The sequence below is a fragment of the Sitophilus oryzae genome, unplaced genomic scaffold (assembly GCF_002938485.1).
Source record: "Sitophilus oryzae breed Bouriz unplaced genomic scaffold, Soryzae_2.0 scaffold_980_pilon_pilon, whole genome shotgun sequence".
In the NCBI taxonomy this organism is placed as follows: domain Eukaryota; kingdom Metazoa; phylum Arthropoda; class Insecta; order Coleoptera; family Curculionidae; genus Sitophilus; species Sitophilus oryzae.
Window position 1 is genome coordinate 3,076,444 of NW_022147617.1, and position 11,096 is coordinate 3,087,539.

At 34.5% G+C, this 11,096-nt stretch overlaps 2 protein-coding genes across 2 annotated transcripts; one reads left to right on the forward strand and one right to left on the reverse strand.

Moving 5' to 3' along the window:
* The first annotated feature begins 8,365 nt into the window (after positions 1 to 8,365).
* Positions 8,366 to 9,529, forward strand: LOC115891228 (protein ALP1-like). The gene is made up of 3 exons (XM_030911656.1): positions 8,366 to 8,517; positions 8,577 to 9,394; positions 9,471 to 9,529. The coding sequence occupies exons 1-3, from the start codon at positions 8,366 to 8,368 to the stop codon at positions 9,527 to 9,529; spliced, it is 1,029 nt and encodes a 342-aa protein (XP_030767516.1).
* A 485-nt stretch (positions 9,530 to 10,014) lies between these two features.
* On the reverse strand, positions 10,015 to 10,788 carry LOC115891229. The gene is made up of 3 exons (XM_030911657.1): positions 10,624 to 10,788; positions 10,317 to 10,564; positions 10,015 to 10,226 (listed from the first exon to the last, which is right to left on the reverse strand). Exons 1-3 carry the CDS (start codon positions 10,656 to 10,658, stop codon positions 10,015 to 10,017), a joined length of 495 nt encoding a protein of 164 aa, XP_030767517.1. The 5' UTR covers positions 10,659 to 10,788.
* Positions 10,789 to 11,096: the final 308 nt, after the last annotated feature.

The window sequence follows — 11,096 nt, forward strand, 5'->3', positions numbered from 1 at the left end:
CCCAGTATATGTGCAATCTCTAAGGACAATAGAATGTGAGTATATAATTTTTTTTGAGTATATAATTTTATAAGTGCAAGTATTTTAAGGGGTGGTAGATCTCGATGACGACACACATCACAAGTATATGCGAGAGGTAGCCGACGCTCTGTATAGAGTATGGCACTGTAAGAAGAGGAAGATCTCGGTAAAAGAAACATATTTTCTCTTTATCATTTTTCAAATAAGTCTAAAATAACGGAGTTATTTTACTTTGAAAATTTCCAAAAAAAAAATACTTTTTGCTAAAATTTAGAGAACCACTGGATCTTTTCTGGGTTTTCTTACTTGTAAATTTATGGTGTATTCCGTTGCTTACCTTGGTTATGGTTTTATGTTCCGTTTCTATCGGTTTCCTGAAAGTTTTCTTATTACAGAACACGGTTCCTGAAAAATTCGGTTATAACTGTCACCAAACTAACCAGCGCGAGAAGGCAGATTTTTCTGGTTTTGTTTGTCAATCAATGTCATTTATGTGACAGAAATCAAGCAAATATTGGAAGTTCGAGGGAAATTCTCATTTAATTTCTAAAATTTGTAATAATATCTTGTATTTACATCCAAAAGCAATGGAGGTAGGTTAGGTAAAGGTAAATAAATTTCATTAACTAAATAGAATGACATTTTAGGACCATTTAAACTTATCATGCAGCCATTGTTTCTTTTATAAGGTCGATTTATAAACTCTACAGTTTTGGGCAGATCTAACCTTACATTTCTGTTTACTTTTTTACTTGAGAGTAGCAGAGTCTATAGTGCGTTTTTAGAGACGAAAGTGTTTAAAGTTTTGGTTTTTGGTTCGAGATTTTTAATTACGGATTTGGAAAGTAATGGTCTTGATGAAATTACCCTATTAGAGTTATTGGTAGTGACGTTATGCATGTATGCGTACCACAAAATAAATACACGTCGTCGGCAGTTTAAAGTGAGGCCTATTAATAGGAACAGAAGGAGAATGGGAGGATTTCAGTCAGGGGCGGCTTGTCCTATGAGGCAGATGAGGCAGTGCCTCACCAATAGATTTGAAGAATTACACGTATTAATCGATACATCTTTAATCACAATTTTATATTTTTTCCCTATTTGCATCAATAATAATTGTATTTTTTATCCGTCATTCTACAATAAATTACGTCGATGGTATTCCTTTAAACGCGCTTCCTTTCCCATATGCGACAAACTCGACGATATATATATCCATCTCATTTGTTCTTTAAGAAGTATATGTGCAGAGGTTTGCCTCTCGCCTTTCCTTGTCTAACGTATTGTGGTATATCGCATTGACGGAGCGACAGCGTTCACTGGAATCTTAAATCTATAGAATGAAAAGAAAAAAAGCATAGGCAAAACCTTTAGTTGAAGAGAGATAAAATGTATGGAGTAGTAGCGCGTAAAAAGACCGTATTGAGGCGAGCCTCAAATGTAAATTTATACCTTAAAAGCCGTTCGTTAAAATATATGTATCACTTCCCGATCAGTTCCCGGCGATCAGCCCGAGAGATTTTAGGCGACAGCTGGCGACAGGCTGAAAATGCAGAATTGCATTATTTGGGAATTTGTATTAGTTTGAATTAACTCTGCCGGTTATTGCACTGTTTTGTCTCTAATTGATTAATATATACGTTTTTTAATGTGAATTGCATGTTTAATTACTCGTCTTACTGATTACAACGTATTAAGTAAATACCTAAAAAGTGGCCAGTGACTTGTTGATTGATATGATGATTTAGAGGGACCATGCATCATCAGAGAACTTCCCCAGGTAAAGTTTTTCGAATACGAATCATTTCTAGATAAATTGTGTACTCGTATAGTCAAAAAGTAAAGCAACCTGTTACAGAGATTTCATTTTGTTTTATTTTTATAGGATTGGTAGAAAAACAAAATTTTACCATACAGAGTAAAATATATAAGACAAAATATCCTGAGGTCGTTTTGATAAAAATTTACTGTTGCAATAGCCCTATGTAATAGGTACCGTATGATCGAAAAAAATGGCGTCCAGTTGGCTTGAAAATGGCGATAGATGATATTTCCCATATAATTTTACATATAAAATGACAGCGATCTTCATTTCATAGCCATCGCTGACGCCGTTTTTATTCGATCATACGGTATAATACTGCGAATTATATTACATAAGGCTGAAACAGAATATATTAGGTTACTGATTATTTGTTGTTAAATTGCGGAACTACATGGGAATATTTTAGTGTAAATGTAGTAAACCTTATTAACGTTCAATGCGTTGAAACACCCGTCTTGTAGATGTCGCCGCTCATACCCATTTTATTAAATAAATCTGGTATGCGGATAAAAAATATCTTCGATTTAAGTAAATTTATTTCTACATTTATTCTTAACTTTTGCAAATAACGGCGGCAGCCTGTGGTTTAAAATTTCACCATACATCTTATTAGTTATTATATTTTGTATGAATTAACTTGGTGCTAGGTAAGATTTATCCATAATATTTAAGATCAGCAAATCATTTATATAATTTTCTAGCCATTATAGCAAAGAGTTACAAAAGAGAGAGAGAAATACACGAGGAACTTAAACTATCGCCTTTTACTTCATCAAACCGACCCTCAAAATTTCCCCCTGTTTCATCTTGGCGCCCAACGTGGGGCTGGTGAAGTATTATATAGACAATAGAAGAACTACTGACTACGTGTATTTATCTGAGATGAATAACGGTGCCACCCCAAGGACTCACAGCTATGACCTTCGTGGTAAGGGCCAGAGTCGACTTTTGGATCTACGAGGTCGACAATCTCTTTCGGATCCAATAACAACATCGCCCACAACGCCTCAGGGGCCCGTACCAACTACGACAGCCACGACGGTACCGAACACAAGTCCAACGATACAAGGTAGGATCTTTCCAAATTCTGTATTATCTGGACAGTTTATAAGAGGCAATAATAACGAAGGGAATCAGGGAGGCAACTTTATGTTTGTGCCGCCACCGCCGGCAGTTTATATGCCAACGGCAAATTTCATGCCACCGCCATTTTGTAAGCCGACTACCTGTTCCATGCAGCAAGAAGATTTAAAACGATAATTTCTAGTGTTATTAATGAAGTACATAAGTTAAATATAAATAATAATAATATCAATTCTAATCAGGGCCATTTTCAAAATATTTGTACTTTTAAACCAAACGCTGACGTTCCTATTTTTGATGACAAAGGGGATATACACCCTGTAGATTTTTTAAATCAAATAGAAACCATGTATAAGTCACAAAATGTTTCTGTAGATCAGTTTTTAGTAGATAGTATAACTAATTTATTCTTTAGAGGAAACGCAAAAATATGGATGAACGCTTTCTTATCAACTTTCACTAATTTTCAAGATTTTAAAAATCAATTCTTAGCTCAATATTGGAGTCAATCTCAGCAACTTAAGATTAGACTGAAATTAGATTCGGATATTTACCCTATAAATGGCAGCGCTACATTTACAGAATATTTTAATTCCTATGTAGTTTTGGCTAAACATTTAGAACCTGCCTATCCGCCCCCGCAATTAATTCAAATTATTGCGCGACATTTTCCACCAAGTATTTCTTGTACTTTAATCGGCGCAGTTACATTTCAAGATGCCCTTCAGCGTCTTAGACAGGCCGAATATTATTTTAGTGCTAGTACGACGGATTCTTTTTCACATTCAACAAGACCGGGAAAAAATGATTTTTATAAACAAAATAATTCTAGACATGGATCACAATCACAACAGATGTCGGGACAAAATCAGACAAAAAACGTATCTAGTATGCAAACTGTGGATAATGTTGAATGTGAGGAAAATTCGGAAAACTAGATTGCTTTCCACAGACGAGCCCGGCTGTGGAAAACGTTTTAAAAGGGGCTTTTAGTTTTAATAATAACGTTAGAGATGAATTACTTAAAGATGAGTGTAGCTTTAAGCACGAAATTGTTAATTATAGATCGCCGATTATCGAAACGCAATTGTATGGGTTTTCTTTCCCCGCCTTAATTGACACTGGAAGTGAAATCTCCGTAGTCTCTGAAGACGTTTGGAACTCTTTTTCTGATAAAATTAAAAGTGACATTCCATCTTTTCCATGTTCCGGCATGAGAGTTATAGGGGCATTTAAATCAAAACAAAGAAAAATACAATTACAAACTTTAATTTGTTTTTCGTGTGAAAATAATATTTTTTACCAGGAATTTTTTGTCATACCTGATCTTGTTTATTCAATTATTTTAGGAATTGATTTTTTACGAAAATACAAAGTACGTATCGATTTAAATATAAATAAAATATTTTGTTCGGTAGGCGATGAAGAAATTGCTTTATCAGAAAAAATTTATTCTCACGAATATGATGGTAGAGAATCGTTAAATTTGCGCAGTTTATCAAAATACGAGAGTTTTGTTATAGCAAATGCAGTTGTGCAGTCAACTGATATACAGAGTGTCACAAAAAATACAAATTTAGGTTTTAATGAGAAACATATGTTTAAAGAATTGATGAGCGAATATGAATCGATTTTTTCAAATATACCGGGTCGTGTAAAAAATTATAATCATCAAATTAAACTTCATAATACCGATCCATTTTTTATTAAGTCCTATCCGATACCCGTAGCTTATCGAGAAGCCGTCAATAAAACTGTCACGGAAATGGAAAATCTGGGTATAATTGAACGTGCTGCAACTCCATACATATCACCCGTAAGAGTTGTAATCAAAAAAGATAATTCAGTTAGAATTTGTTTAGATGCGCGCAGACTTAATAAACAGATGGAAAAAGATCACGAGTGTCCGAGGTCAATAGAGGATATTTTTAAGACATGTAAATTGAATTCTTCTTCAGAATTAAAATATTTTTCGCGTTTGGACACTACGAGCGGGTATTGGCAAATACCATTGACAGAGGATTCGAAACAGTATACGGGGTTTATGATTAATTCAAAAACGTATGTTTTTCGTGTGCTGCCTTTTGGGTTGTCAACGGCCGCTTCGTCGTTTATACGCATGATCAGTAAAATTTTCGGTCCGGAGTTTGACTCATTTTTAACCGGATATATTGATGACATGCTTATAATATCTGATTCGTTTGAGCAACATATTAAACATTTAAAAATGGTTTTCAAACGACTCCAGGAATTTGGGTTAACCCTTAATATAAGTAAATGTGATTTTTTTTGTGATCAACTTAATTTTCTGGGATATGTGATAAACAGTAATGGTATTAAACCAAATCCGTCTAGGGTAAAAGCTATTGTAGAATACACGCGACCACACAACGTTAAGCAACTTCAGCGCTTTCTAGGCTTATGCAATTTTGACAGATCCTTTTGTAAATCGTTTTCATCATTTTGTGAGCCTCTAACGAAATTATTGCGGAAAACTGTTCGATGGGAATGGAAAGAGCCACAAGAGAAAGCTTTTGAGAAGATAAAGGATTTATTAATAAATGCAGCAATGCTTTATCATCCGGTTTTGTCAGCCGAATGGCATGTCAACATAGATGCAAGCGAATATGGTTTAGGGGCACAACTTTACCAAGTGTTGGATGGTGAATCTCGTACGATAGCTTATGCGAGTCGATTATTGCTTCCAAGAGAAACGCGGTACCATAGTAATGAAAAGGAAGTTCTTGCGTGTGTATTTGCGTTAACTCGATGGCGTGTATATCTATTGGGTCGCCATTTTACGGTGCATACTGATAATAAAGCTTTAACGTATATTAACACTTGTCGACTACTCTCGCCGCGAATCGCGCGTTGGGTCCTAGCCTTACAGGAATTTGATTTTTCTATTGAGCATATTTCGGGAAAAGATAATATTGTAGCAGACGCGCTATCACGGGACAGTGCTAAAGCTCCCCCTTATCCGGAGAATAGATTATTCAAAATTTTATCAACTCTTAAATTACCCACGGAGTTTTTAAGAAAAATAAAAGCTATCGCAGTAGTGCAACGCGATGATAAAAAATTAAATGATATTATATCGGCACTATCATCTGATTTAAAACTACAAGAACGATTTGCACTCCACCAAGACGTATTATATTATCGACAAGCATCCGATGAACCGTATTTGGTTTGTGTTCCTAAAGTGATGCAGTCTGATTTTGTTGAAGCATATCACGAGATGTTGGGCCATTACGGTGTATATAAAACGTGGTCAGCTCTTCGCACCGAGGCTTGGTGGACGAATATGTATGCTACTATTAAAAAAATATTACGACACTGTGACGTCTGTCAAAAGACAAAGATATCGCGCATGCCTAAACCACCTATAAATCCTATTATTCCTGATGCTAAAGGTGACTTAGTAGCTTTAGATTTATATGGTCCCCTACCGCGAAGTCGTGCTGGTGCCAAATATGTTTTAGTAGTCTTGGACGTATTTACTAAATACATTGCGTTATATCCTTTAAAAAATGCAACCACTCGAGCTGCACTTAATCGTCTAATTTTAGATTATTTTCCTAAAAATGGCCGACCAAATCGTATTCTTTCAGACCATGGTTCTCAGTTCACTTCTAAACGATGGCGAGAAACTTTGGAATCTCTAGGTATAAAGGTTATTTTTAATTCGATTAGACACCCCCAAGCAAACTCTTCCGAAAGAGTAATGAGGGAACTAGGACGCTTGTGTCGCGTATATTGTGCGGGGCAACATACTCGTTGGGCACATGAATTAAAAAGATTTGCTGTCTTGATGAATTTTGTAGTTCACGAATCGACAGGTTTTACTCCGCACGAATTGCAGCACAACACCACCGTGCCTAAATTTCTTCCGTCATTTCTTTCAAATCCCATCGGGACACAGGATGTTAGTTCGGAGAGGAAAATGTGGCTTGCCAAAGAAACATTACAAAGTCGCGCAGCACGGAGAGCTATTAACTATCCAAGTCGACCATACCCGGTATTTAAAGAGGGAGATTTAGTTTTACTTCGATCTAATAATATATCCTCTGCTTTAAGTGCAGAAACAAAAAAATTTCTTTTGTTATTTGAAGGACCCTATCGAATAAAGAGTGCTGTGAGTTTTAATACGTATATGTTAGAGCACCCGGAATCGTTTACTGAACGCGGCTTATTCCACGTAAGCCATCTTAAGGCATATCACCCGCCATAAATTGTGTGAGCTATATAGTTATAGCACATATATTGATACTATTTATTAAATTTATAAATTATGTGAACCTCGTGTGTTCTTCGACCTCTCAGTTCACAGGGAGGCAGATGAAACAGAATATATTAGGTTACTGATTATTTGTTGTTAAATTGCGGAACTACATGGGAATATTTTAGTGTAAATGTAGTAAACCTTATTAACGTTCAATGCGTTGAAACACCCGTCTTGTAGATGTCGCCGCTCATACCCATTTTATTAAATAAATCTGGTATGCGGATAAAAAATATCTTCGATTTAAGTAAATTTATTTCTACATTTATTCTTAACTTTTGCAAATAACGGCGGCAGCCTGTGGTTTAAAATTTCACCATACATCTTATTAGTTATTATATTTTGTATGAATTAACTTGGTGCTAGGTAAGATTTGTCCATAATATTTAAGATCAGCAAATCATTTATATAATTTTCTAGCCATTATAGCAAAGAGTTACAAAAGAGAGAGAGAAATACACGAGGAACTTAAACTATCGCCTTTTACTTCATCAAACCGACCCTCAAAATTTCCTCCTGTTTCAAGGCTTAAGGCAACTGCTAAAAATTTAGAAATATTTTAAATACAAAAATCTGCGCTATTTAAGTCTGTAGGTATCTAAAATACTAAAAATAATATACAGTGTGTATTGCATTTAAAAAAATTGAGATATAGCATTATAATATTGCAATGTTGACCGTGCTATAAAAAAATCCCTGTATAAAATAATGTGAATTTTTCTCGGATTTCTTCTTTTGTCCTACATACCTCGCTATATACATACTTAAGCAATAATATATCAATAAGTTAAATTCACTCCAGGTTTTTACCACTTTTTAAAAAATGAAATTTTTCAAATATGAATTATCATGGAAATCCCGCATATATAGTGCTTCAAATAAATCAATAGTGTGAAGTATGCCGAATTTTATGCTGAACCCAATTCTGCACAGAAAAATGGTAATGCGATTGCAATTTTACAGAAAATATTTTTTTATGATATGCACTTTTTTATATAGAAGTTTTTTTTCATATATTTGTCAACTACGAAGATATTGGACTTCCTCGTACTAATGGTCACCCTATATACATACTAATAAAAATTCACTTCTAATGTGCCTCACCATCTTCCAGTGCTACGAGCCGCCCCTGATTTCAGTACTACAATAACATGAAATCTTGGGATAAAGATCAATTCTTCAAATACACCAGGATGACCGTTGCTGCTTTTGAGAAACTCTTGCAAAAAATAGAACACCACATAGAAAGACAAGTAAGATCTGATGGAATCTCCCCAGAGGAAAGATTGGTGATAATACTGCGGTAAGCCCCATTATTTTTCAAACAATAAACATATCATTAATACCTATATACTTTTTTAGATATTTATCTCAGGGCACAAGCATGCAAGCTTTGGCTTGGAATTTTCATGTTGGACATGCAACTGTTCACTGCATTGTGAATGAAACTTGCCAGGTACTATGGAATGTTCTTAGTCCTATTTATTTAAAAAGTCCTAACACTGAAAAAGAGTGGAAAGATATTAGTGATGGTTTTTGGAGTAGGTGGAACTTTCCAAATTGCATAGGGGCCCTGGATGGGAAGCACATCAATATTAAAGCACCGGCTAGAAGTGCGGTTCATTGTATTTTAACTACAAAAAAAAACTTTAGCATTGTGCTTTTGGCAGCCTGTGATAGTGCATATACATTTACATTAGTGGACATTGGTGCTTATGGTTCTAGCAGTGATGGGGGTGTTTTTAAAAATAGTGTGTTTGGACAAAGGTTAGAGGAGGATGACATGCATGTACCCAAAAACAGCAATTTGCCATTTTCAAATGTTCAAATGCCTTATTTTTTTGTGGCTGATGAGGCATTTCCTCTAAAAAAAGTTATAGTGAGGCCATACCCAGGAAAAAATTTATCAAGAATACAAAGAATTTTCAATTATCGATTGTCGAGGGCACGTCAGCTAATTGAAAACACTTTTGGAATTTTTGCAGCACGTTGGCGAATTTTAAAAACCAACATAAATGCAAAAGTAGAAAATGTTGACAATATTGTCAAGGCAGTAGTTGTTCTTCACAACTATTGCCAAACAGAGCTGTCACATAACTACTGTCCACCAAACTATGTTGACACCGAAGGAATGACAAATGGAGGTTGGAGAGATGAGCAGACTCCTCTAACTTCTGTTGGTAAATTATCTACTAATGTGTCCCGTAGAGAGTTCTACGAAAATAGAACACATTTTAGCCGATTATTTGGTTTCAGATGTGGGAAAAGTTTCTTGGCAGGAACAAATTATTGACAGTGGCTTATTATTAAATTAAGTTTGATTTATGTATATCTTTAAATTATTTGTATGTTTTTTTTAATAGTTAAGTTTGTTGGACACACTGTATATATTATATATCTATAGGCTTTTTAATAATTATTATTATATTTATGCGGCTACCTAACACCTCTATTTTTGTTAATACAGTAAACCTTTTTATTCAATAATTTTGTATGAAACATTTTTTTTTCTTTAAATAAAGAACGCTATTAATTTTTCTTGTTAATTTACCTAGATCTTTTAAGTTGTAATAATTTATAGTTAATATAGGTAGTTATGATTAGTAATTTTTATTTTATTAAATAAATTATTTTTATAAACTGTGTATAATTTTAATGTTTTAAAGTATAAGTGGCAGACAAAAATATATTTATATCAGGGCAAGTGAGATGAACAATAAAACCAAAATAAAGATAAAAATATTTAATAAACTATAACTATAAAATGAACAAAATAACGAACTAAACTTATAACTATTCATCATGCTCTAAAATTAATAACATTTTTCTCCTTTTTTTTCACTTCATCTGCTGGCATTTCAGCCAGCCTCGAGTAGGCATACTCAGTAAAAGTTCTATTAGCATCCTTTTGCTCGGATGCTTTGGCCCTCTGGGTATCTAATGTTTCGCAAATTTTCTTCGCTACATTTAAAAATTCGCCCCCTTCCCTTCCCTTTCTTTTTCCAGCTTTAGCTGAAAGTAACAATATTGGTAATTATTAGCATTTTTACCACACCATAGTTTTATTACATATTGCTACTAAAACACAAGAAAAAAACTTACGATTTGACGAGCTAGGGGTGTTTAGAATGGCAATTTCTGGTTCCTTTTGAGGTTGTTCTCTGGCTATCAATACTGATAATTCATCCTCCAGCTCAATCTCTGCACTCTCTGGAGAGAATATTTGGTTCTCTAGAGTGGTTGACCACACAGAGCAGGCAGAGTTTGATCGACTACTGCTCTGTGCAGAGGTGGATGGCTGGGGCTGCATCGAAGTAGATGTGGTTTTCAGTTTAGTACTTGTAAATGTTCTAAAAATAAAATATTTTTTGTATTATTTGTAAATGTTTACATAAATAAGTATAATTACTTTCTGGATCTTGTATATTTTTCATAAAATAGCATATGAGGAAAATACACCCAATTGGAATCTGAGGCCCCAGACCCCGAAGTACATTTATTTTTTTCTTTCACGAAACGGTCACGAATCTTTGGACATTTTTCAGCTAGAATAAAATGTTTTTTTAGGTAATGTATGTAAGGGCCAAATTTTTTTTTCAAGCGGTCAACTCAAATTAAAAATAAAAACCATAAAACAAATTTAAAGGGCGTAAATGTTGTATAATAAAATACAACTAATAATATAATAATAATAGCTCCTGTATATAGCGTTTAACGCCTTGGGAGTAGCAAGGTACAGCTTGCTATACTAGAGCCGTTCGGTATACAAGGAAGGTAATGTGGCTAGCACTACGCTTCAACCGCCTATTATTACCTCAGGATTGTGAATCCCAAGTACTCATTTAAGGCTGAGTCGACCTAGGTACCCAAACTATTTTTATT